This window comes from Colletotrichum tamarilloi, assembly GCF_030869305.1.
Source record: "Colletotrichum tamarilloi strain Tom-12 chromosome Unknown Scaffold_112.1, whole genome shotgun sequence".
Taxonomy (NCBI): domain Eukaryota; kingdom Fungi; phylum Ascomycota; class Sordariomycetes; order Glomerellales; family Glomerellaceae; genus Colletotrichum; species Colletotrichum tamarilloi.
The window spans coordinates 26,045-50,457 of NW_026849495.1; the positions used below are offsets into that span (position 1 = coordinate 26,045).

Consider the following 24,413-nt stretch of genomic DNA (forward strand, 5'->3'; position numbering starts at 1 on the left):
TGCAATTCGGGAATATTGCGGCAATCCTTATATAGCAAATAAGCCATTGCACCGATACTAGTGTAGCAAATGAAGGATATCAGTGTGAGATACCGAGGTCTCCTAGCCCCCCCAACGGAAGTTTGTCCATCCACCAGCTTCCTGCCTCTCGCGGTCGCTTTTAGCGTAATAGAGGTGGCTCAAAAGCGTACGATCCCCATTCTCCTGGAACCTGTCACGCTTTTCTTGCGGTCCCCACGCCACCAGCATCCGTTGGCGTCGCACAAGCTGAGGTTCCTTGATGACATCCTTGCGGCCAATCTGTCGCATGTATAGTGCCGGCGTAAGAGTGCAAACGTTGAGCAGGTGGTGATATAACTCCTTTTTAGTAGGCTGGGGGTCAATCTTTGTCAAATTGAAAGCCTTGCGGTTCTGGACTATGTTCTTGCAGTCGAGGTCTTGCAAATTGTCGAGAAAGTCGGTTGAAGTTTGCATCTCGCCGTCCCCACCCCAAACTATGTATGGGTTGATGTCGAAGTAGAAATGGTTGGTGGAGACCTGAATCTTCTCGTACAGTTGCATCGCGGGCTTGATGCAAATCTGTTCGAAGCTCCTGAAAAATGCATCTATCTTGTCTCTTCGACAGAAGATTTTGAAAATGCTCGCAAGTTCGATCGTGAGCTCGCGCAATTTCTTTTCCCGGCAGCCCTTGAAGTCGCGGGAGCTCAAGATTGCATTGTATGCTTCTGCCGTCCAAGTTCGTATCGCGAAGAGATCTGCAAGGTGCATCAGTCATCAATACAAATGTTCAATGGTAACCCTGCAAGAATATGCTGGTACCTCGCTTTGGGTCGACATGATTCTGAAGCGCTGTTTCCACGAAGCTGAGGACTTCGACGTAGTTGGCGATGGAGCCGTACATGATATTTTGGAAAATGTTCTCGTTGATGAACCTCATGATAGTTGCAACAATAATGTCTTCGTCCGTTTCTGGAAAGACTGCGCCATGAACTAGGTCAGGATATTGGTGTATGACCTGCTTCAACTTGAGGGCGTCGCTAGGCCTCCTACGGGTAGCCGTCATCAGGTCTTCAACCCCCTTTTCATGGTCATCCAGATAGGGATCCATGAACTTGGAAACCCAATCGCTGATTCCCTCGACGAGATCATCGTACTCCTATCGGCCTGTCAGACAACTCTCGCTGGGTGTCTCGGGAGATACTTACGCGCCCAACTTCCTCGGGAGTGAGCTCCTTGCGGTAGGGCTGAAGGCTAAATATGTGAGATTGAGCATCTCTGAGTTGTTCTTTCAAAGCCGCGTTCTCTGTGCTGAGCTCATTGATTTTTGACGCAAGAGGGGCCGTGTCTTTCTCGATCTCTGTAATAGTTGAGGTTACGGTAGACTTGATCTCGCCTATCCTCCGCTCTGCTCGTTCTACCTTCTCCTCGGCAATCTCAGCTCGAGCCGTTGTTGACTTGAGCCTGTAGCGCAGCTCCATGATTTCGCGGCGTAGCAATGAGTCATCACTGGAATCTGCCTCGCCTCCGCCATCGCGTGCATTGGGGATAACATCTTTCTCGGAAAACTCTCTTGATGGTGACGAAATGTCAGCACCAAGATCGATCAGGTCGCATTCAACAAAAGAAGATGATGTTACTGTCGAAGAAGGCGATAGAGGATGACGAGAAGAATTGGAGGCGGGATAATGATTGAAACGAGTGGCAACAAGGCCTTTGGGCAGAGCTTGCCTGGGTCCGCTGCTCTGAGCCCCGTTCTCCGGAGCAGGTATCTCGACCTTGGTGAAGCCCATTTTGTCAGTGTCAGAAGTCGCGTGTGGGCTGATTGGGTCTATTGTGGCAGTTGCTTGATTCCCCGGGGCTTGACTGTAGGTAAGTCTCGAGTCGTCGAGGATCATGGCACCAGCATCAACGTCGAGGGGTCTCTTGTCCGGAATTGGTGGGCTGTGATCCTCGCGGTGCTGCGGAAGAGCCGGGTCTACCTGTCTGAGATCTTCCATCATGCCGAAAAGCAGTCCTGGAAAATGGCAACGATGAACAAGATGTTTGGATGAAAAGAGAGGTCCGAGTCTACCTGTGCATCAGAAGAAATTGGAGGGATGGGATGTTGCTGGAGGAGAGGCCTGAGGGAAGTTGCATGGACAAACCAAGGAAGATTCCAGTGTCTTGAGGAACCTACCTTATCCAAGGTCGGGTACTCAGGCCAGGCACCTTGCATATCTCGAAATGCCGCCTGTGGTGCTCAGCCCAAGACAAAAGTTCAAGGTCATACATCGAACCTTATTGTGTGATGAATCCTGGGGCTGGGAGGGCTGCCCAGAATAGGAAACCTGAAAGAACACCCTCAAGTCTCTCGAACATCTTTGGCGCTTGATTTACAGTCGGTCTCTCATGGGCTTGTCTTGGTATCAGTAGGAAGCAAGGCAGCTTTCGGTGAAGGAGGACTGTTGCTGCATTGGAAGCTGCCTGCTCAGTAACCCCGCCAAGTGGGGACGGATAACGGCGGGTGGGGCACTGCTGAAATACGTACCTTTAAGGCTGACACCCTAGTTGTGCTCAGAAGTACCGATCCACTCCATCAAAGTCACTTTCTTTAACAGGCATCCTGACCTTCGCCAGAAACAGCTCAACACGTCGGAGTGATGCTGGGAGGCAGTGAGGGTTGAATACTTTGGAACAACAGTGGCATAGTACGGACCGAAAGCTGCCTCATGAAGGTGCCTGAGCTACATGGCATGCCGGACGAGTATCTCGGCGCTTAGACCTACGACATGTCGATACATCCAGACGTGTCTGACAATGGAAGTCAGAAGCCGCATGAGCTTGACGCATAAGGCAGTGATTTCTCCAGAGGGCTGATTACTCGATTCAGTGATTGATAGCTCTCGTTCATGTGCAGTCTTATTCGTGCCTCGCTTTTCTGTCTACCCTAGTCTGGTATAGATACCTCTGAAGTTTACCTACTCGTACCTGCCTCAGAAAGGTTGATCGGCCAGGGAAGGAGCTACAAGCAAATCGGAGCTTCCTTCCTTACCCGTTTGCGCAACGCCCCGTCAAGGACGTGAAGACCAAAAAGGTTCAGCCAGAGCCTCTTGCTGCCCTGCATCCTTCAAAACATCCACCCAAGCTTCATCAAGGCAGATTTTCTTTCGCCTGCTGACCTCTACGTACCTTGCCCAAGCACATGCTTCCATCAAGCTTGATGAGACCCGGCTTCTGACATCGCCCTCCTTCCTACCACCTCAAGTTTTCCTCCTTACCTTTTTGCACCTCTTTCTACTGCGACCAGGCCATCCTGAATAATTGAAATCTTCTTCACCCTCTTCTCGGGTCCGTCAAGCCTACTCGGATACAGCTTCATTTGGAAACAGACAGGGCTTCCACTACACCGAACCCAAGACTTTGATTTGTTCTGGTGGATGACAGCCGAACATCGACTTGCATCTGCCTTCTACATCCATACGCACTTGTTATCGCTTCTCAGCTTTGATACCTTCTGCAACACTCGGCAGCAACACAACGCCTAGTCATGGACGCCTTTGACTTTGGGCAGCTGTCCGTCAGCGGGCGCAAGATAATTGTCGGCATCGACTTTGGTACCACTTATTCAGGAGTAGCGTGGGCTGAAACCCAACGTCCCGATCGACGAACTGCCATCACTACCTGGCCGATCAGCAAGACCATCCGCGAGGGCGAATCTTCGGACAAAGTCCCTACCAAGCTGCGATATGCCGGCGACGAGGTTCAATGGGGCTTTTCAATCCCCGTTACTGCACCACAAGATGAAGTTGTCGAGTGGTTCAAGCTGTGAGTGCCTTCAATCCCAATCAAACTCGGCCTTGGCATAATGTGTCCGGATGTTATAAGACGCAACAGAGCTAATGTATTCCAGTGACCTCGATCCTTCTCTCCAAAGCATGGGTCAAGCTGTCTCCTCAGAGGCTCGAGGTGGCCGCAATGTCGACAAGCTTGTGACGGACTACATTTCTGCCCTGGGCAATCATCTCGTTTACACTTTGAAGGAGAAGCTCGGAGAACAGGTTGTCAACACCACACCGTTGGAATTTGTTGTCACGGTGCCCGCTATCTGGTCAGATCTCGCCAAGGATAAGACCAAGCAAGCCTGCCAAAGGGCGGCTGGCCTCAACACTGTTACCAACACTGTTGCTCCCATCCATCTTGTCTCTGAGCCCGAGGCTGCTGCCATCTATGCCTTACATGGCCTGGACCCACATGGGCTCAAGGTGGATGACACTGTGGTGGTTGTAGATGCTGGAGGAGGAACTGTGGACTTGATCTCGTACACAATTACCAGTCTAAAGCCTATTCTGGAGGTCCAAGAGGCTGCTCCAGGATCTGGTGCTCTGTGCGGCTCGACGTTCCTCAACATGCGCTTTGCCAAATTTCTGAAGGCTAAGCTGGGCAAAGAAGACGGATTTGACGACGAGATCATGGCCGAGGCCATGGAACAGTTCGAAAAGAAGGCAAGCTTATTCATAACTTTGATCACTCTTTGACCAGGTATCTTGACTAGAGCTCTTTGACTAACGGTGCACAGGTCAAGCGACAGTTCACGCTCGGCGCTGCTCCAGACGACACCTACACCATTCCAGTCGGTGGTCTGGCGAACAACAAAGAGCTGGGAATCAACCGTGGTCGTTTCGCCTTGAAGGCATCAGATCTCCAAACCATCTTCGAGCCCGTTGTTCTCGAGTGCATCAAGCTTGTCAAAGACCAGATCACAGCAAGCAATGTGCCGATTCGTGCTATTCTCCTTGTCGGTGGTTTTGGCGCATCCAACTATCTCAAGGAGCGTTTGCGCAACGCTATCGATAAGAGCATCCAGATCATGCAGCCACCCAATGCTTGGCAGGCAGTTGTTCAAGGCGCTGTCATGAAAGGTCTAGCTCAAGTATCTCCTGATAAGCTTACGCAGGTCAAGGTGCAGAACCGCAAGGCCAGGAAGCACTATGGCACCGAGTGGCGAAGCAAGTACGATGCCAAGCTTCACAAGCATCTCGAACAGAAGCGACACTGGTGCGGCTTGGATGGTTGCTATAAAGTGTACACCATGGAGTGGTTCATTCAACGCGGCGATAACGTCTCCGAAAACGAACCCTTCTACACATCGTTCGTGTGGACCGGTCTGGTCAGTCAGGGCCGCATCAAGAAGATCAAGATGGATATCTACGCAGATCGCAACCAGAGAATTGCGCCTATTGCTCGGGATGAGAATGTTGCAATGCTCGTTCATGTCGAGGCTGATGTCGGACACATCCCCGAGCACATGCTCTCCCGCCGCCAGGGACTTGATGGCCAATGGTACTACGAGCTGAATTGTAAGATCGAAGCCGTCTATCTTTCGGCCTCAACCACGTACACATTGCTCTACAACAGTGAGTTTGCCTTTCACTGGGCATCTTGACACGAATGTTAACCCCTTCTAGATCAACGGTACAACACGGTGACGGCAGAGTATGTTTGATCTCGTTATGCTTTGGCTGCAGACGCATGTAGTTGGGAAAGCACCTTCCATCTGGATACGCAACCATTCTGGGACAGGAGATTGATTAGCACATATGAAGAGGTAACAGTGTACACAACGCAAACATCGTGTGGCGTTTCCACTCCAGGAGCTCTGCTTCTCTGGATGGAACAATGAAGTTTATTGAATTCCAAGCCATATCGAGTATTTCATGCGCCCATATGACATTGATACTTGGATGAACACTTTCTTGATTGGCCAATACCATGATCAAATTACTTTGCTTGTTCCTAAGACGCTGATCGTTTTAACTCGGTCGTCAGAGCCTGGAATCCGTGCAAGGGATTCGTGGTTGCTATTGGCTATTTGGCGTTGTGGGGAATTAATCACACGTCTGGCACTGTAGACGGAATGACAATGGGCGGCGGAAGCGAAGATGAGGTGAAGAAGACAACATTGAAACATCGGGACGAAAGAGACAGCTGAGAGAACTTAGTTTCAAACTACCCGTCTGGGAACTTGGGGACACTGGATCTTGACTTGGTTCAGTCGGCTCTCCTTGAATGTTCCCCTTCGGCGCGACGCATCCCCAGGTAGCTCCAAAGTTTTTAACACCAACGAATGACCTATGGAGAGTTACTTAGACTACCTTACTGCAAACATGATTGCAGGGAGCTCTAGCTAACGCTGGCTGTACCCTAAAAGGGAATGGAACCATTTTAGCTGAATGCCGATGTGGCCGGGAGGCGTTATCAGTGGTCAAGATAGAGGAATCAGACCCCTGCACAAAATCTGACCGAGGCCAAATTTCATAACAATCAAGACCTCAACCCGGGATGCACGACTTTGACTCCTTTCCTCATCACATCAACAACTTCAAGGTCGCCGGGAAAGAACCACACGACAACACAACTCTAACGATCAACCACATCACTGCGCTGTTCGTAACCCCAGGTAACCCCTACAATCACGATGCAAACCAGATCTGACCCTGAACAGGTTGAAGGTAGAGGCGACGACGCCGCCCACCGCAAAGATGGCGACGAGCACACCGTCGCGGGCTGGCTCACCGTGGCCGGCTCGTTTCTCGTCTACTTTGTGTCCTATGGCTACATGAATAGCTTTGGGTACTTCCAGGACTACTACCTCGGCCATAGTCTGGCTGGGTACCCGAGCTCGGTCATCGCGATCATCGGGTCGCTCCAGCTTGGTCTTATGAACCTCATCCAGCCTGTCGCCGGTGGTCTCGCCGATTCGTACAGCCCGAGCATCCTCTACGCTGTCGCGGCTGTCGGGGCGATTGTCTCCAGCGTCGGCGTCTCATTCGCCCAGCCAGGCCACATTTGGCAGTTCATCCTCACTCAGGTATGTGCCGTCACTATTGCCCGACGTGCCGAGATCGATCTAACGTTAACAACAGGGCGTCATCTTTGGATCAACCGCCGTGTTTGGTACAGCGGTCTCCTTGCCTCTCGCTAGTCAGCACTTTACGAGAAGACGCGCATTAGCCATTGGTATTGTCGCTAGCGGGAGCAGCGCGGGAGGAGTCTGCCTACCCATCATGTTCTCTCATCTTGTGCCACGTATCGGCTTCGGCTGGGCTTTGCGAATTGCCGCGCTGATTGCTCTAGTATGCTACGGGATCGCTATTCTCATCTCGCGGCCCAAACTGCCACGCAAGCCTGTGAAATCCATCTGGTCTATTGTGGACTTCAATGGCTTCCGCGACCCCCGATACTCTATACTGGCGCTTGCTAATGTGGTCGGTAACTTTGGGCTTTACGTACCGTTCTACTACTTAGGTACGTGTTCATTTAAGCTTGGATAGTCTGACTCAATATGGCTTTGCGTTATTGTGTAAGCTTAAGGCAGACATCAACTATACCGTTCCAAGGTTGCAGACTGTCGATCCAGAACTCGATGTCCCTACTCAATGCCTCTTGACTGCGGGCTGACGGATGATGCCCTCATTGAATACAGCTAACCTCTTCACCAGAGCCGTACATCGCGGTTCACCACCCGGGAGCCGCGGTGAGGAACTACCTTCTCCCGCTTATCAACGGATCAAGCTTCTTCGGCCGAGTGATGTAAGTTATTGAGTCGTCCAATGTGCCATCATGAGTTCCACTGACGAATCCTAGCGGTGGATACGTAGCCGATCATACTGGTGGATTGAACCTCCTCTATCCACTGACGGCAATTTCGGGCATACTCTGCCTTACCTTATGGCTTCTATCCACCAGCGTCAGCATGATTGTAGCTTTTGCCTGTTTATATGGTATTTTCTTCTCATTACTTTATGCATGCATCAAGCTTGCGGGGTTCTAACTCGGCTAATCCAAATGTAGGCTTCTGCTCGGGAATATTTATCAGCGTCACACCGTCTGTGACCGTCAGACTCTCTCCAACTGATAAAGTCGGTGCCCGGCTGGGCGCATTCTCCATCTGGAGCACAATCGGAGTCTTCACCGGCACGCCCATAGGTGGCGCTTTTGTCCGACGAGGCACGCCGGAAGAATATCAGCACCTGATCATCTTCACCGGCATGTGCCTCACTGCCTCCGCTGTCCTGCAGTTTGCGACGCGCATTCTCTGTGATAGAGATCTACGCAAGAAGTGGTAAAACTCTTCTGCTATCGGGCAACAAGACCAGACACCACGAAGTTGGCTTGTCTTGCGGTCCGGCAGCGAGCCGGCAAGCGAAGTTGGGGGCTGATTTTGTTGGAAAAGATCAGGGCAAGGGAGGGTATGGGGAATGGTGGAGTGCAAGAGAACATACGGATAGCCGAGGAGGATCTGCGCCAGGCAGGAAGTTGGCGATGGAGAGGCGGTCTATGATGTTGGGAGAAATTGGCATGGGGTTGAAATGTTGAGTTGGTTTATGGTCATGTCTGAGCCTTGGCTTATACGGATGCTTACTTGGGGTGGAGCGCTGAGGCATCCGCGTCGATCGGCGGGACTTCACGGAATCATCCGAATTGGATAGAAATCCAAGCCATCCGAACCATCTATGTAGTCTGCATAAGGTCTTCAGCCACATATAAAAACACGGATAGCATATGCGGTTCATAGCTTTTCGTCCATAGTCAACTGAATTGTGGTAGACATAATCCCGGTCGATGTTACTTCAAATATGGAGGCCCATGCTTGAATAGTTGTATGGATGCACTTCCACTACTTCTTGGCAGCCAAGGAATAGTCCAGCCTCCTCAACTACATATCAACAAATTACGTGGAAAGTCCCATATCATCAATGAGAAGAAACTCTCCCTGAAATGCTATTTGGATGCAGATGAATGGGAAGCTTTGACTCATTGGCATCAAATGGCCGCATCGCGATATTTGCCGGAGAGCGTCCGAGATGAACTGGCTCTCTGCCAGTAGGGGCACAAGGTAAGGGAGGCAACCGTACTCCTTACTAGAACAAAAAACATGAGACACAAGCCAATTATCTACGTCATACAAACAAAAGCAGAAATAATTTTGGCACCTTTTTGTTCTTCTATTAGATGTGCTGATCTACATTTGTTAAATGGAGTAATTTCTCGCGGCACTCTGGAGCAATGCTCGGTGGTTTGGACAGCTTATCGTCCATAATCCAGACGTCCAGTCTCGATGGGACCTAATGCTTATATGATGAGTGAAGTCTTTATTTCATGAGTTTCATATTTGCAAACTGCGACTAGTCAAAGTCTTCGCGCGTTGCCTGGCTCCAGCAACAGCACAACTGTGAAGGTGCCTCAGAATCGGCGTTTGAGTCTCGGAAGATGGCCATCGTATTCCCCGGATAGCCGAGACTCATTTGTCTGCCGCAATCGAATGCTTTGTGGCTGCCACATGAGTTGTGGATAGAAACCATAAACTTTTCTTTTCAACGTGGGAACCCTGGTTAACCCGGCGCTTTCCGCACTTGCTGGTTCGCATGAATCCCGCTCACAGTCCCAATTCTTGACGATCGCTCATATTTCTGCCGTGGCCTGAGGGACTATTCCACTTAATAGAGAAAGCAGAATGAGGCAATTCGCATAGTGAGGTGGCAATCCGTCTCCATGCTGCCGCCATTCAGGGGAAATCACTGCAGCCTTTGTGATATCTGACATGTTGGATGTAAACCTCTCGAGCGGTCAAAAGCAGTTGTGGGACATGACCTTGTTAGCCTCCGGGTTATCTCTCGGGGGATATTTGTTCTGCTCGGCGCTTACGGTTGGAGAATTATTGTTTGTCGCCGGTCCCATCTGCATTCCGATTGCGTTCCACCTTACTCAAGCTCTGCTCAGGCAATCTGCGCGGGCTTAGCCTGCAAACGAGGAAAACATTCAGAGAACAAGTGATACGGTAAACACGACGGGTCAGGTGGTGGCATGCGCTCAGGAAGACTTTGCAAACAAAGGTATCAGTAATGAGCCAAGAAACAATCTGAAAGTTGATTTTTGAGGCGAACTCACCAAGTCATTGAGTAAAAGCAAAGCGGACTTCAAAGAGGGGGGGAATGGAGTCGTGCTTTCGCCCGCTAATGAGCGTGGGCAGAATGAGGTTTATTATCGCGAAATGGAAGCACCTTTTGAAAAGTCAGTTTTATTGCTGCTATGCGTGATAAGAAAACTGCATAGCATCTGGCCACTGCGTCCTTTTGGTCCGTGAGACTTTCTGTGCTATGGAGCTGACTTGCAGACTAGCAAGCTGGCGTTGAACTCTGTTAGATGCGCAGCGCACGAGGCACATTTCGCAACGTGTCTGGGTATGATGTAAGAATAATTCCACTTTCACGAGAAAAATGTGACAGAAGCAAACAGGTGAAGGGAGAAGGTTTTCGAGTTGGAAGGCACAAACCTGGGGAAGCTCAGGTTCCGTCGTTGCGCGAACGCCTATAGCCCCCATCTATATCAAGCGAATGAAGGTTTTCGGCAAACCCTCGTTGAGGCTCCTTCCGAACTTCCCACACACCACTCCACAGCTCTAGCAGATACACTATATTCGAGACAAGCTTATTTGAGTAGTCCTTCTAGACGCAATCTCTGTGAGTGCGAGCTCAATATGACGCCAGTATTTCGTTCCCAGGACAAGAAATGTTCTTCGGGCGTCCAACAATAGCGATCCTTGCCGGCGTTTGCCCCAAGTTTAGGTAGCCGTCCTATGTTTGACTGACTCGGCCGGCGGTCACCCCTGTTCTTGATATGTCACGGTGAACACAAGCTTTGATTGACAGTCTTGGCAGAGCCCTGCTGAGAACGCCTCCATTTGAGATATAAATCGACCAGTTCCCACGGCCTTGGCACTGGTTGAGATATCTCTCGAACTGTCACCAGAAGATCTTCTACTCTGATCATTACCATCCTTTGAGCTTTGGCTCGTCCATTCTTTTTTCGTTCACTCTCTCGTACTTATCGCCCTAGGGCACTCCGACATAACAAACTACTTCACAACCGACATTTCTGCTTTTAAACATGGTTTCTTTCTTCGCTCTCGCTGGCCTGGCTGCCACCGCCCTGGCTGCGCCTGTTAGCCAGTCCGGCTGCACTTTCACCGACGCCAACGCTGCCATGAAGGGCAAGGCTGGCTGCTCGAACATTGTCTTGAAGGATATCGCTGTCCCCGCTGGAGTCACTCTTGACTTGACTGGCCTCAAGTCGGGTGCTACCGTACGTCGATTCTTGAACATCATCTCTTGTGGTCAATAGGCCACTATCATCTCGGCCAGATTTACTAACCAAATCGACAGGTTACCTTCCAAGGCAAGACTACCTTCGGATACAAGGAGTGGGCTGGTCCCCTCATTTCCGTTTCGGGCTCCAATGTCAACGTCGTCGGCGCCTCCGGTCATGTGATTGACTGCGGCGGCCAGCGCTGGTGGGATTGCAAGGGCAGCAACGGTGGCAAGACGAAGCCCAAGTTCTTCGCTGCTCACTCTCTGCAAAACTCCAACATTCGCGGCCTTAACGTGCTCAACACCCCTGTTCAGGCCTTCTCCATCAACACCTGCACCAACCTCGGCATCTACGATGTCAAGATTGACGACTCTGCCGGCGACGGCGGTTCCCAGTGCGGCCACAACACCGACGGCTTCGACGTTGGTTCTTCCAACGGCATCTACATCTCTGGTTGCACTGTCAAGAACCAGGATGACTGCCTTGCTATCAACTCCGGCACCAACATCACTTTCGTCGACGGCACTTGCATTGGCGGCCACGGTCTCTCCATCGGTTCCGTTGGTGGACGCTCCAACAACGTCGTCAAGACCGTTCGCATCCTCAACTCCAAGATTATCGACTCGGACAACGGCGTCAGAATCAAGACCGTTGCTGGTGCGACTGGCGCTGTTTCGGACGTTGTCTACTCCGGTATTACCATGACTGGTATCAACAAGTACGGCGTCATCATTCAGCAGGACTACAAGAACGGATCTCCTACCGGCAAGCCCACCAGCGGTGTCCCCATTACCGACCTTACCGTCAGCAAGATTACTGGTAACATCAAGTCTTCCGGTACCGACGTTCAGGTTCTTTGCGGATCCGGCGCTTGCCGCAACTGGAAGTGGGAGGGAGTCAACGTTTCTGGTGGTCAGAAGGCAGCCAAGGCTCTCAACGTCCCGCAGAGTGCGGTCCAGAGCGTCAACACCAAGTTGTAAGCGGCTGTTAGCACAAACATCGTCGAAATATGGCGAGTTGGGAGACTTGTGTACATGGTAGGCCGGTCTTTTGGTATCGGTCAATATGTAGCTCAAGAACTTGTTACAGAATGGTGTCCCAACATTAGCTGGCGACGAATTATGTTCTTTTGTATGCAAATATGTATATCGTATCATCTTGCTGGTCACGATATGAACATATAATTAAACCTTAAACCAAATCAAATCTTGTGCATCTAAAGTGACTTGAAACTGTCTGAGCTATGTAATTTCCGCGTTGCGTTGCTTGAAAGCTTCGTGGTATCGTGACGCTTGCTTTAAGGTTCAAATGCACCTTCCAATAGTGAACAGGATCTCTAGAAGGTGGTCATTCACGAGGGTCATTTTTGAAAAGAAGATGCAACCCAGGACTGCTAGGAGCGGGCTAAGCCTATCAATACCCTAAGGTTATGAGTCTTGGTACCTTTGGGTGACTAGCTACACTATACTTTGGGTCAAGGAGAATCTTGTGGATTCAATCAACTGCCAAGATAAAATGCCGTACATGAGCATATCAGATTTGTGATTTATGACCCTTCAGTAAGCTCCTTTTCTTTCAGCCCACTTCGGCTGCGGCGCGGGCGTCACCTTTCCGAACCCAGTTGCGCTGACCATGCCAACTTCCCACTTGAGCCCCTCAACCTTGGCGCCGCCCTTCTCCATGGCCCAGAGCGTGATGCCGAGATGGTTGGAGCCCTGGTAATTGAGAATGCCCTCAGGAATGGGGAAGCGAGCTTGCGGGCCGACATGGTGGACAAACTTGCCAAATTGGTATCCGTTCACAAAGATCTGAGCGCGGTACGCCGTAGTTGTGGTGTTGGCAAAAGTCAGAGAGAGCGGGATGTCGAAACCAGTGGGGAGGTCGAGGTCAAAAGTGGAAGAGTAGTAGGCAATTCCGGCCTTTTCAATTCCCGCGGAGGGGCCCTTGCTATCTTCCCAAGAGGCCGACGGAGGTTGGGGCCAGTGGTATCCTTGTCGCTCGATAAAGAGACCGCCTTCGTTGAGAGGGCCTCGTTCGCTGTCGGCGTAGTCCTCGCCGCCCAAGTTGCCGGTGATCTTCCACTTGATATCAGATTGCTCATGACCCGCAAGGTTGTAGTTGAGGATGCCCCGGGGGTTCTTCTGCTGCTCTTCGCCGACGACCCAGTTGCCGTTCAGACCCATGTGGTCAACAACGACTGTGAAGACGTAGTCTTTATCCTTGGTCAACTTAGGCAGGGTGAACGTGCTGTTATAGGCGGGAGAAACAGCGTTTCCGACCCAGGAACCGATAAACTCATCGTCCAGCCATACTGAAGCACCATAAGCGTTACCTCCTTGAGTTGTGATGTTGAAAGTCGTTTCACCGCCGTTGGCAGTGAAGTGACCCCGATAGAGAAGCGAGCTTGTGTGGTAGCCGTAGTCTCCACCGTACAAGCTGGTGGGAGTCTTGAGAGGGTTCGCGGTATTGTACGTCTTTTCAAGGTCCGCGGCCGTCCATAACTCATCGGAGTAGTCTGATTTGATCTCTGGCAAACTATCGATATACTTCCAGCTGAGCTGACTGATGCACGGAAGCTTGATCTCAGGGGTGGAGAAGTCGACCTTGGCGGTCACAGCTCCGTGGTCATTCTGCTTGTAATCAAGAGACTTGCCGTTGAAATTCAGAGTCTTCAGCGATGACGGGGCACCACCGATAATCTCGATGGTGGTCGTGCTGTTGACGTCACCAGAAAAGCTGATGGAGTCACCGGTAACGGCAACATTGCGGACGAGATATCCAGCCTTGACAATAACATCAGAAGTTCCGAAATCACCGAAAGCGGGGGGAACCCAGAAGTTATAGGCCTCATTGCGCGCTGGAGAAGTCTCGTTAGATAAGAAGGCACAACGATGTTGGGCGATAACTTACTCAGGAGGTATACATAAACGTTCTCGTGTACGCGGACAACCTTTCGCTCGTCCGAGACAGCCCAGCCTAACACAGTGTAGCCGTCTTTTTGCTCAATAGTGACATCTGAGCCCTCGATAACGTTCTCGTCGGTGATATCGGCTTGTTCACCTTCGATGGCCAGCTCATGGTGCTCGTCGGCACCTCCGTAGACGACCAGCACGGTCTTATCGGCATACTTCTTCCTATTAAGAGGTTGGAAAAGCGTCATGGATGCTCGAATGAAGCTGACTACTTACCATGTAAAGATCTCAGCTGTGGAGTAGACTAGATTCTTGTCGCCCACAGGATAGTCGCTGACGTGGATCTTGGAGTCGCGCCTGGTCAAGTACAGGCTATCGCTGAGCTGGGGAACTTCAAGCTCACCGTACTTGACAGTTTTGACCTTCAGCTTATAGGCAGTTGTCTCAAGAGAGTCATACTTTGTGTGTCTATCGCACCATGTGTTAAGACTGACTAAACGCTGAGGGTATATGTGGAATATCGATATACCTCGTGATGTAGAACTTGGTGGTGTTCGTTGTTGCCGGGGTCACGGTGATCGCGTCGTTGTTGGTCCACTCAAGCGAGGCGTTGAATCGATCGGCCACGAGATAAGCAGGAGACACGTGAAGGAAGTTGGATTGAAGCTTCGTCTCGCTGTACTTCTCACGGTTGACTAGACGTTCCTCGGTGATCTGCGCACCGTAGTCGTACGAGGTGTAGCCGTCGGAGTGTCCGAGGTTACCCCAGTTGGTGCCACCCCAAGTCTGCCGGATTCATTAACAAAGAACATTCGGAGAACCTGTCGAAACACTTACCATGTAGATGTTGAAGATGGTCACTCCAACGGCATAGTTGTTCTTGTACAGAACACGCTCAAACTCATGGTTGAGAAGGGCTGCGCAGTACTCGAATCCAGCACCTCCCCATGGCTGGAAGCCACCGCCTTGGAACTAATGACTGTCAGATTATCTACCAACTTGGACAGTGTCGACTTGATATCACATACCTCAACGATCGTATACGGGGTGGTCGGTGCGATAGCATTGTTTGTCGTGAGCCAATCAGTCGGCAGGCCATTCTCAGGCCAGACCGTAGGGTTCCAGCAGTCGAATCCCAGCGGATACCCATCGTGTCCATAGATATCGACCTTGGCGGGCGTAAGCGCAGTGATGGCACCGAGCTGCCAGGCCTCATTATTGACGTACGGCACAACAACCCCGTGACTGCGGAACTGATTGTCGACGTACTTCCAGTAGTCGTAGTCGGGGAACGGGTACGGGTCGACGGCAGCGTTGTACTCGTTCTCCATTTGGAAAAGAATGACAGGTCCTCCGTTGGTGATTTGGGCTTCGGCGATGATGCTTCCGAGGGTGGCGGTGTAACTTTGCATGTTAGTTAACAACCATTTATGTCATTGGCGTTGATGCTTGTTGTCATACTTGTCAGTTGCCTTCAGGTAAGCTTCGTCGCCAGTCCTGAGAGCTCCTTGGACTCTCTGGAGCCAACCGGGAAAACCTCCTCCGGTGACTTCAGCATTAATATACGGTCCCGGTCGCTTGGTTCTGTGTTAGTCGTAAGATTTCTGGGAGGACATTCGTCGGGTGACCTACAGCAAAGAGGTAGAGTCCAGCCTTCTCGGCGGCCTCGAAGAGTGGCTCGAGTGCGAAAATGCCCTCAGCGCGAACCTCACCTGGCTTTGCCTCCAAGAGTCCCCAATTGACGTAGAAGGAGACGGAATTGTAACCAGCTGCCTTGATCTTCTGGAGGATATCGAGCCATAGGGATGGAACCGGCATTCTACCAACGACTGTCAGTGATGTGACGGCTTTTTCATGTCACGATACCGGCCTACCTGAAGGCATGGAACTCGGCGCTGAAGATCATCAATCTCTCGCCATTGATAAACAAGCTTTTGTCGTCCCATGTCACCTAGTCATATTAGTCAACGCCTTTCTGGCCGCCTCATGAGAACACCTAGTAAGGCCTGATCCAAACTCTGGTCATTTTCAAGGCCACTTTCGAGACAGACTCACAATGTCTTGCTGCCTTCCATTGAGGAGCTTCAGATCCGTCCCAATGGCTCTGGCATTGACTCCATCAAGCCAAGCTAAGGCCAGCAGGGAAAGAGCCTTCAGACGCGACAGCAACATCTTGATTGTTACACCAGCAGCACACTCGAAATCGTGCTTGAACTGCAGCTATACAACATCAATTGAGACGATACGGGACAGGTCTACGCGGCGAGGGACTGGTTGCTATTTGACGAAAGACAACAAAGTTCCGGCCTGTACAAGCGACGGCCCGGAAATGTCACCATCCCCCAACCTTGAACTACACGTAGCGGCGGGATCATCGGCATTGCTGGGATCTGAATGGCTGAGCAGTACCTGGCAGCGCAGCACTCTCATTGTAATCTCAATTCCCCCTCTCTTACCCCAACTGTACGACTGCAACGTCGCCAGTCCACGGGTATGGGATTGGACAATAGGACATGACGTGCATGCATGTATCTTGCACCATCTCTGGCCGTCAAGCTTGAACACATAGGAGAGCAGGGAGAGGGAACTGGTTGATAGTGGCAGACATTGGCTCTTTCACCGCATCTCCATTCGAACCTTGAGCTGTTAGTTCTTCCCCGCTCATGAGCCCCGCGTTTGTCGGCTAACCACCTGTTCGTCCCTTGTCTCCCAAGACGGGCTAAGACGTGGTAGGGTTTTCCATGCGGGGAGTTGCGCCACCTCAAACGGCCCGCATGTCCGGGGCAACCCAGGAACACATCGAAACTTCCGTCCATACGAAGCCCGGTCTATGAAGCTAGAGGACGGCGGGAAAATTGACCAAGGTTGCTGGTCTCTCCGCTGTTATTCTCAGGACCTCAGTGAGACCACCGCACTCCTTTGTCCATGTCTGCGAATTTTCCCGATTCCTTTGGGATCGCCCTCTCTAATCGAGCAGTTGTTGTCGAATTTTGAGACAGCGCCATTGCACGTCACTTCTAAACACACAGGCACACTTCATTTACATGCAGACACACACTTGGAGGTCCGCCAAGAGGTAATATTCCGTAGGTAAATTACGTCACCAGGAGGCAGAGAGCTCATCGGAGACACATGCCCGGTGCAAAGAAGCGGTAAAGGTAGCGCAAGCATCATCCGGAGGGGCTGTAAATGTATGTCAATCATTTAACAATGTCTCATTATGGCGTTCAATGCGTGTATGTACTTGTTGTGTGAGCATAGGGTACGTCTTCCAAATGACCGACCCGAACTTTTGTTATTTACATGAATCTTTTGGCAACCCTCATGCCTGCTTGAGACCCAACAGCTCGGTAAGCTTGAGCATGCTGACGGTAACCTTGTTAGTAGTGCTAGGAGGCAGGACGCCGGCACCCATAATGAGAAGGTAGTCAGGATCCTCTTCCATGATACGCAGGTTACGGGTGTATGCACCGGCCTCAGGAGAATCGTATGCGACCCAAGCGCTCGGGTCGCCGCCGCGGCGGTTGATGAAGAGAGGGGCACTGTTGCTTGACACGACAATAGTACCGTTGCAACCACCGACGGGAGACCAGACAACATTAGGGCTGTTAATGGGGAAGACACCGCCATTGGTGCTGTTGATGTACATGTCGGGGGCATCGGCGAACTTGCGGGGGTCCTTTGCGATACGGTAGTAGATGGGGAACGCGTAGGTCGGGATGATGGGTGCGCCGCCCCATTCAAAGGTGTACATGTAGTCGCCATTGGCGAGCTGTGTGACGAAGGGCATGCCTGGGCGGTCGGTGTATGTTGGGTAGGAGACATCGGTTACGACGGCGGACCAGTTCTTGAGGTCTTTTGTGGTCTGGTGGGAGATCTCCTGGCCGTGCTCGGCCGAGCGCTGGTCGGCGTAGTAAAGGATGAGGTCATCCTCGAAGATGCTACCGTCGGTATTAGCAAATCTAGACTAAGTGCATTGCGGTTCGAGTTGCTCATGACTTACAGAATGAAAGGCTCCCAGACGGGAGTCTCCTCGTTGTTGGGAATGGCACGACCACCGCGGGCGACGTGGGAGAGAAACTCCCAAGTGCGGCCCTTGTCCTGAGAAGCATACAGGTCGATTTGGGTCTCGCTGAGGTCGGTGGGAATGCTGTTACCGGCCAGGAGCACGGTTCCAGCAGGAAAGCCTGCAAAGTCCTCGCGGAGCTCGTACAGGAATGGTTGGTAACGCAAGCCCCAGTTGTTGACCTGGTCGTGAACCTGGCCAACTTCCTCCCACGTGAGGCCACCGTCTAGGGACTCGTAGATGGGGAACCAGACTAGAGGAGGCTCCGGTGAGTAGTTCTCCCAAGTTCCCAGGAGACGACCGTCATTGAGCTGAACTGTGCGAGGGTACAGCACGCGGGGGTCCGTGTAGTTGTCAGGCGGCTGGAATATGAGGTTGCGCTCGAAGGTCTCAAGAGCAGAGGCAAATCCGCAAGTGAGGACGCCTACGGCGGCGATGAGGGCGGACCGGAGCATCATGACGGCTGCTGCTACGACTCGACGATCTCTGCGGGATGCGACGCGTCTGAAGACAGATATGCGAGAATAGGAAGGCAACCTTTGTCGGACCGAGAAGCAAAGCACCTTTTATAAGGTAGCATTGGACATCGCGTCCCTCACTGCTTGACCCATGTGGTTGGTTCCAGAGGAGTAATTGAGCTGGGGCCGATGACCATGGCAAGCTGCACGATGCGACCTTGCCCGAGCCATGAGCTTCCTCTCGGTTACCTCGGCCATGTGGCGACTCCCCATAACCTTCTTAACCCTGGCTCAGCTCCCCCAGACTGGAGAAGCCTGGAGAAACATTATCGTTGGAATTATCGTTGGAAAGCACGGCTTAGATGTCAACGAGGAGGTCCCACGGTGCGAAGCACGAATCGGCCGCTGACTGGGAGTACCGCTGCGCTGCAGTTGTATGCGCTCCAAACAAACAACCGACGGCCGCCGATGATGATTAGAGTCGCGGGACTCGACGACAAGGTTGTGCCGAGATGGAAAGAAAATAAGATTGGGGTTGCGGGAGCCGGGCCAATGTTATCTCGAGCTCCGCCGTACAAACTTGCTCGTTTCCGGTGAACCCCAAGACTTCGAGCTGTGGGGTTCGTGCGGGGGAATGGAGTCAAGTACCGAAGTTGCTCGTGGAAGATGCGCACCAATCATTCCAGCCAATTCCTCGGTAGTGATGCTCGCTCTTGGTCTAGCTGGAGTTGTTTGCCTGTGCCTACATCTGGGCTGTGAAGCCGCTCTCGATGAGGGGAGAGGAGGGGGCTTTGTGGATTGCCAAGTTGGCTGAGCTCGATAATGTCCCGAGACCAGCTTGCTTGGAATGCTTTGTTTCCGTCATTTCCCTACTTTACTTTGCATTGTCACCTCACCGCCCTCAATGCATTCACCTGGAATTGCGATTATCTCAACAACTAACAGGAAGTTGGCGGAGGTTGGAATGACTATCTGAATTCATACAGGGCATCCTTGTGCACCCTCCCTCAGGTTTCCTGCCTTACCTTTATCTCGTGATAAGGTTGTTTTCTATCCATCCTTTCATTTTTTGCGAGACGACTATCCCACTAGTCGCTCATGATACCTGTCTAGAGCTGTCTCACAGACTTCATCTCAATTGCATGGAGTTATCGACATGGCTGAATGGAATTTCTACATCCCTGTAATGACGGCTGCTGTTGTCTCTTGAAACTAATGAATGTCCGTTTGCTGCGAATGAAGATTGTTTTTCATCGTACTTATTCTTACAAGTTTTCGAGCGATGACGGATGGTCTTCCTAGTACTTGTCACCCCTTTGCTACCTTACAAGAAGGAGAGTGTGTCGATGGATCTGCGAATGAGTGTTGTTTATGTACACTCAACTTGGTTTACTCTGGGGAAGCAGAGCCAATGAGCTTAGTAGTGTCAAATTCAATTAAAAGGTGTCAATTGTGTGAACCATAGGGAGTTCGAAAAGGTATCAGGCATTTACAATAGTGTAAAACTTGATTTTTTTGGCTGGAAACTTCGGGCGATCCATATATGCTCGACAAAGTAAACCACCAACTTCTATCCCGTCTCTACTATCACTAGCCGGCTAGGCCCGTCCTACGTTTTGTTTCTACTTTAGGGGTAAAAAGACTTTGATATTGTTCTGAAGGCATTGATACTGTAGCATGAGCTATTTACCTCCACTCATAAGTTGACATGTGACTTTGTTGCGACATTGGATCTAGTTTATGATAGAGGTTTACTCGACGAAAGACTTACAAGGACTTTTCTAAGTGGTTCTTCGCATTGGGCATTGAAGTGCGAAAACCAAAGTCTAGGGTTCTTCACACTAGTACTTACGCCAAACTTACTAATTCTAGCCCCTTATGACTATCTTGACGGAGAAGGAGTCGCCTAAAGTCAGTTCTCATCAAGACACACATTGGCAATCCCGTTACAGGACATTTTGGCTATATAATTTCCCACAAGCGGCTAGCCACCACATTTTCCACGATGCTTAGCACCCGCGTACATCATTCAGAAATTCGGGATGGTTAATCGTGCATTTTCATGCTCAAATGCTTGAGCTGCTCAGCAATGAAAGTCACTGCTACTAAAATCTTCGTAAGATGATGCGTAGATCTATCGGCTCGCGCGGGGTTGTGGTGCTCTTGTGATGTGACAACTCCTAACTTGCCTTCACCTTGGCGTTTGAAGATTGTGAATATTTGATTAGAATGTCAGCCACTTGCATAGATCACGCGATAACAGATTGTTGTACCAGGCAGGTCTGGTCGCGCAAGTTCAGGGTCTTCCGCGTACTTATACGAGATCATACTTCTCTTCACCTGGGCATTGAAGATTGTGGTACCGGACTGTGACACCGTGATGATCTGGAAGTGAGCCAATTCGTAGATACCTAGTGAACGTACGGTGAACTGAGCTGCCTATTGTGTCAAGCATATTCCGCAATTGCCGTGCCTTAGCGGGAATACGAAAACATACCAGGGTCTGATAACATCACGAACAACCTCAAGATGCAATGCGACGTTGCCCTGCATTGGCTCAAATGTTCTCTTACCACGCCGCGGAATCCGCGGTATTAAGGAGGATCAACTTTATATCAGGTAATCGCATGTATATACAAGCCTGTCGTCGGATTTTAGGTAGCCTACCGTCATGAGATCTTGTTCCCAGCACGCTCGCTGAACATCACTCGCTTCTTCGCTGTTGGTGTATTTCTTCTTCCAGAATGCACCGTCCCTTCGTTCTTGCCAGCTTGGCGCTCTTTTTGAGCCAAGCTGCTGCCTTTGAGGGCAATCTCAGAACCAAACCGGAGCTCATTCCGAATGCATTTGTGGTTGAGCTTCGCGATCCAATAAGTCTCGGCCGCCGTTCGGACGAACACACCCACGTGTCATTCAAGCGTGCGCTCTCGTCCTTGACCTCCTTCGATGTGCGATACGAACACACCAATCATGAACTTTTCTATGGCATCTCGATAAACATTCACAACAATGAGTCTCTCGCTGTGTTGAAGTCTCTACCTGAAGTTGTCAACGTCTCCCCAGTCCAGTTCATCCCACGGCCCCTTCTTGCTATCGATTATGAAAGTCGCTCGGAGTCATCCTCTTCGGTGCATACTTCTCGTAAGCTAGCAAAGAGACAGCAGATTCCCGAGAATAACTTGGACTACAACGTCCCTCACACAATGACTGGAGTTGACCGTGTGCACGCTGCTGGCATCAAAGGAAAAGGAGTTAAGATCGCCGTCTTGGACTCTGGTGTCGACTACTATCATCCTGCCCTCGGCGGCTGTTTTGGACCTGGATGCAAGATCTCGTTCGGATATGATCTCGTTGGTGATGGGTACGACGGATACGGTACCCCAGTTGAAGATGCAGATCCTCTGGGTGCGTGTGTTGGGGGTGGACATGGCAGTCACGTCTCAGGTAAGTTGTCAGTTTAACTTTTGATGTTAGGGCCGATCTGACGGCATTAGGAATCATCACCATGGATTCATCTTCCAACGATACCTTCAAAGGCATGGTGGGCGTCGCACCTGAAGCAACATTAGGTATGTACCGCGTCTTCGGCTGCTCCGGCGGCGTTGGCAGCGACGTACTCGTGGCCGCAATGATGCCCGCCGCCAGCGATGGAGCCCAGATCATCAGCATGTCTATCGGCGGTTTTTCCTCGGTCGGCAACTCGCCAAACGATCCTTACCACGTCCTGATCCAGAAGTAAACGGACAGTGGCATTGCTGTCGTGGCTGCGGGCAATGACGGGGCCAACCTCCCCTTTGCAGTCAACGCGCCTGCCAACAGCCCTGCTGCCATTGCAGTCGGCTCTATTGAAAACACTCTTTTCCAGACGTTTGAGCTGATTGATTCAAATGGCGAACACATTCGTTATGGAAGTCTTTACCCCTTTCCCCTGAACCGCACGCTAATGGCGGTGCACGTCGGCGATGGGGGCGTCCAGGGCAACCTCGGATGTCGGGCGGCGGACTATGATGCCATTGCAAGCAAAGTCACTGGTTCGAAGGAGAACTACGTGATCGTGGTTCAACGTGGACTTTGCGGCCTTTCCTTGATTCAGGATGTTGCAGCTACCGCAGGCTTCAACAACATCCTGACATATCCTGATAAGGACGTTCTTGACAATCCATTTTTGGAGGGATTCAGTGCAAGCTTGCCAAATGCTGCGCGTAGCTTCGGTATAACGACAAACAACAAGATTCAGGTTGGATCTCTGAAAGGCGGATACTCTGTAACGTTTCAAACTGCTGTTCCCCAACTCACACGACAAGCGTGGGGCGGCCAGATGAACAACTTTAGTAGTCCAGGTAGGCTCCCAAGTCGGAAGAGAGTGGAAAATGGGATATTCTAACCTTTATCTCCAGGACCTGTGTGGGATTTCAGCCTCAAGCCTCAGATCAGTGCCCCTGGCGGTCAAATTCTGTCGACCTGGCCCCTTGCTGCATCAGGATGGGCGCTGGCTAGCGGCACCTCAATGGCTACGCCGTACCTTTCTGGTGTTCTCGCACTCGTGAAGTCGCGATTTCCGGAACAATCAGTGACCGAGATACTCAACCGTCTCCAGTCAACCTCAAAGCCGACAGCTCGCGCCACCCGTAACGATGTTTCGCCTCCTGTTCATCAGGGAGCCGGCTTGGTCGACGCCTACAACGCGATCTTCTATCCTTCATTCATCTCGCCTGGCCAGTTTGATCTCGGTCCCAATGAGATCGTCGCCCGGTCCAGCTACTCTATCAATATTGCAAACCCGTCAGACAAAGCCATAAAGTATACCCTAGGTCACACCCCAGCTCCTGGCATGGCTCGCTACCCTAATCCGGACGTCTCCGACCAGGTCGGATTCTTCAGCAATGTCTATCAACGACTAGCCTCTCTCCCTTTCGCAGCAACTATCAACTTCCCAGAAGGTTCAATAGTCACTCTAGGTCCTGGTGAAAGCAAGACTATTTCCGTGGAGATCGTCCCGCCGCAAAACCTCCGAGCTTTCATGATCCCTTTCTACTCAGGCTTCATCTCCATCTCCTCTGACCATAATGAAAAGCTTTCTATTCCATACCAAGGGGCCGGGTACAGCTACACAGCTGCTCCAAGCTTGGGAACCGATCCTGGGCCGCCTAACGTCCTCATACCCGTTACCGAGTATCCCGCGTTTGGAGCTCCACAGCTTGTCACGTCTGACGGCTTCGGCATTCAGGACTACATCAAGATTGATCCCGCCGAGCTGACCCTTTACTATGCCGGAATGCAGCCTGTGCGGATCGAGAGGCTGGACGTCCATCGGGCAGACACAGACTTCAAGCCCAAGTGGTATGGATTCAATCAGAATAGACCTCTGAACTACACCAAGACAGCGCAGCCTATCAACGGCACAGTCGCCGGCGCCGAGTTATTGGGCAACCTGTACGTTAACTACAACAATGCGCCTGTGACTAGCTTGTTTGACTCCTGGCCTGTTCCAAGGTTGTGGGACGTCGAGACAGCGTCTGTCCCAATACCTATGTTGAAGGGCGGATACAGACTACTGATATCTCACTTGAAGTATGGTGCGGATGAGACTAAGCCTGAGGACTGGTCTACCTGGATGAGCGGTGTTATCGATGTTCCCGAAGATTACTACCCATAAGGAGATTATGTGGTCAACGAAATCGCACCCTACTCGATAGCAATTGTTGCCAACCGAATTTAATCCTCAATACTGTTTCCTGTCTCAGGCACGGGTGTATTGACACACGCGTTTCCCACTGTTATGTACCTGTACCGCCAGCATCAGACCATCAGATCACCAGCTCACATTGTAATGCGATTCGAGACAGGTGC

General features: G+C 51.2%; 8 protein-coding genes across 8 annotated transcripts; 5 read left to right on the top strand and 3 right to left on the bottom strand.

Moving 5' to 3' along the window:
- Positions 1-102: 102 nt before the first annotated feature.
- On the bottom strand, positions 103-2,000 carry CTAM01_14064 (uncharacterized protein; the record flags this gene model as incomplete). The annotated part of the gene is made up of 3 exons (XM_060530065.1): positions 103-755; positions 820-1,156; positions 1,206-2,000. The coding sequence occupies 3 exons, from the start codon at positions 1,998-2,000 to the stop codon at positions 103-105; spliced, it is 1,785 nt and encodes a 594-aa protein (XP_060375347.1).
- A 1,526-nt stretch (positions 2,001-3,526) lies between these two features.
- Positions 3,527-5,422, top strand: CTAM01_14065 (uncharacterized protein; the record flags this gene model as incomplete). The annotated part of the gene is made up of 3 exons (XM_060530066.1): positions 3,527-3,804; positions 3,890-4,468; positions 4,534-5,422. 3 exons carry the CDS (start codon positions 3,527-3,529, stop codon positions 5,420-5,422), a joined length of 1,746 nt encoding a protein of 581 aa, XP_060375348.1.
- Positions 5,423-5,693: 271 nt separating this feature from the next.
- Positions 5,694-5,888, top strand: CTAM01_14066 (uncharacterized protein; the record flags this gene model as incomplete). The annotated part of the gene is made up of 1 exon (XM_060530067.1): positions 5,694-5,888. One exon carries the CDS (start codon positions 5,694-5,696, stop codon positions 5,886-5,888), a length of 195 nt encoding a protein of 64 aa, XP_060375349.1.
- Positions 5,889-6,454: 566 nt separating this feature from the next.
- Positions 6,455-8,105, top strand: CTAM01_14067 (uncharacterized protein; the record flags this gene model as incomplete). The annotated part of the gene is made up of 5 exons (XM_060530068.1): positions 6,455-6,847; positions 6,903-7,284; positions 7,479-7,569; positions 7,624-7,760; positions 7,831-8,105. 5 exons carry the CDS (start codon positions 6,455-6,457, stop codon positions 8,103-8,105), a joined length of 1,278 nt encoding a protein of 425 aa, XP_060375350.1.
- Positions 8,106-10,926: 2,821 nt separating this feature from the next.
- Positions 10,927-12,107, top strand: CTAM01_14068 (endopolygalacturonase 1 precursor; the record flags this gene model as incomplete). The annotated part of the gene is made up of 2 exons (XM_060530069.1): positions 10,927-11,121; positions 11,202-12,107. 2 exons carry the CDS (start codon positions 10,927-10,929, stop codon positions 12,105-12,107), a joined length of 1,101 nt encoding a protein of 366 aa, XP_060375351.1.
- A 576-nt stretch (positions 12,108-12,683) lies between these two features.
- CTAM01_14069 (glycosyl hydrolase family 35) lies at positions 12,684-16,211 on the bottom strand (the record flags this gene model as incomplete). The annotated part of the gene is made up of 10 exons (XM_060530070.1): positions 12,684-13,984; positions 14,038-14,261; positions 14,316-14,507; positions 14,569-14,825; positions 14,877-15,011; positions 15,068-15,443; positions 15,501-15,616; positions 15,672-15,858; positions 15,914-15,990; positions 16,095-16,211. The coding sequence occupies 10 exons, from the start codon at positions 16,209-16,211 to the stop codon at positions 12,684-12,686; spliced, it is 2,982 nt and encodes a 993-aa protein (XP_060375352.1).
- A 1,150-nt stretch (positions 16,212-17,361) lies between these two features.
- Positions 17,362-18,563, bottom strand: CTAM01_14070 (BNR/Asp-box repeat protein; the record flags this gene model as incomplete). Its single annotated transcript, XM_060530071.1, has 2 exons — positions 17,362-17,980; positions 18,043-18,563. 2 exons carry the CDS (start codon positions 18,561-18,563, stop codon positions 17,362-17,364), a joined length of 1,140 nt encoding a protein of 379 aa, XP_060375353.1.
- Positions 18,564-21,307: 2,744 nt separating this feature from the next.
- CTAM01_14071 (peptidase) lies at positions 21,308-24,219 on the top strand (the record flags this gene model as incomplete). The annotated part of the gene is made up of 4 exons (XM_060530072.1): positions 21,308-22,007; positions 22,058-22,298; positions 22,383-22,903; positions 22,961-24,219. The coding sequence occupies 4 exons, from the start codon at positions 21,308-21,310 to the stop codon at positions 24,217-24,219; spliced, it is 2,721 nt and encodes a 906-aa protein (XP_060375354.1).
- Between the last annotated feature and the right edge of the window lie 194 nt (positions 24,220-24,413).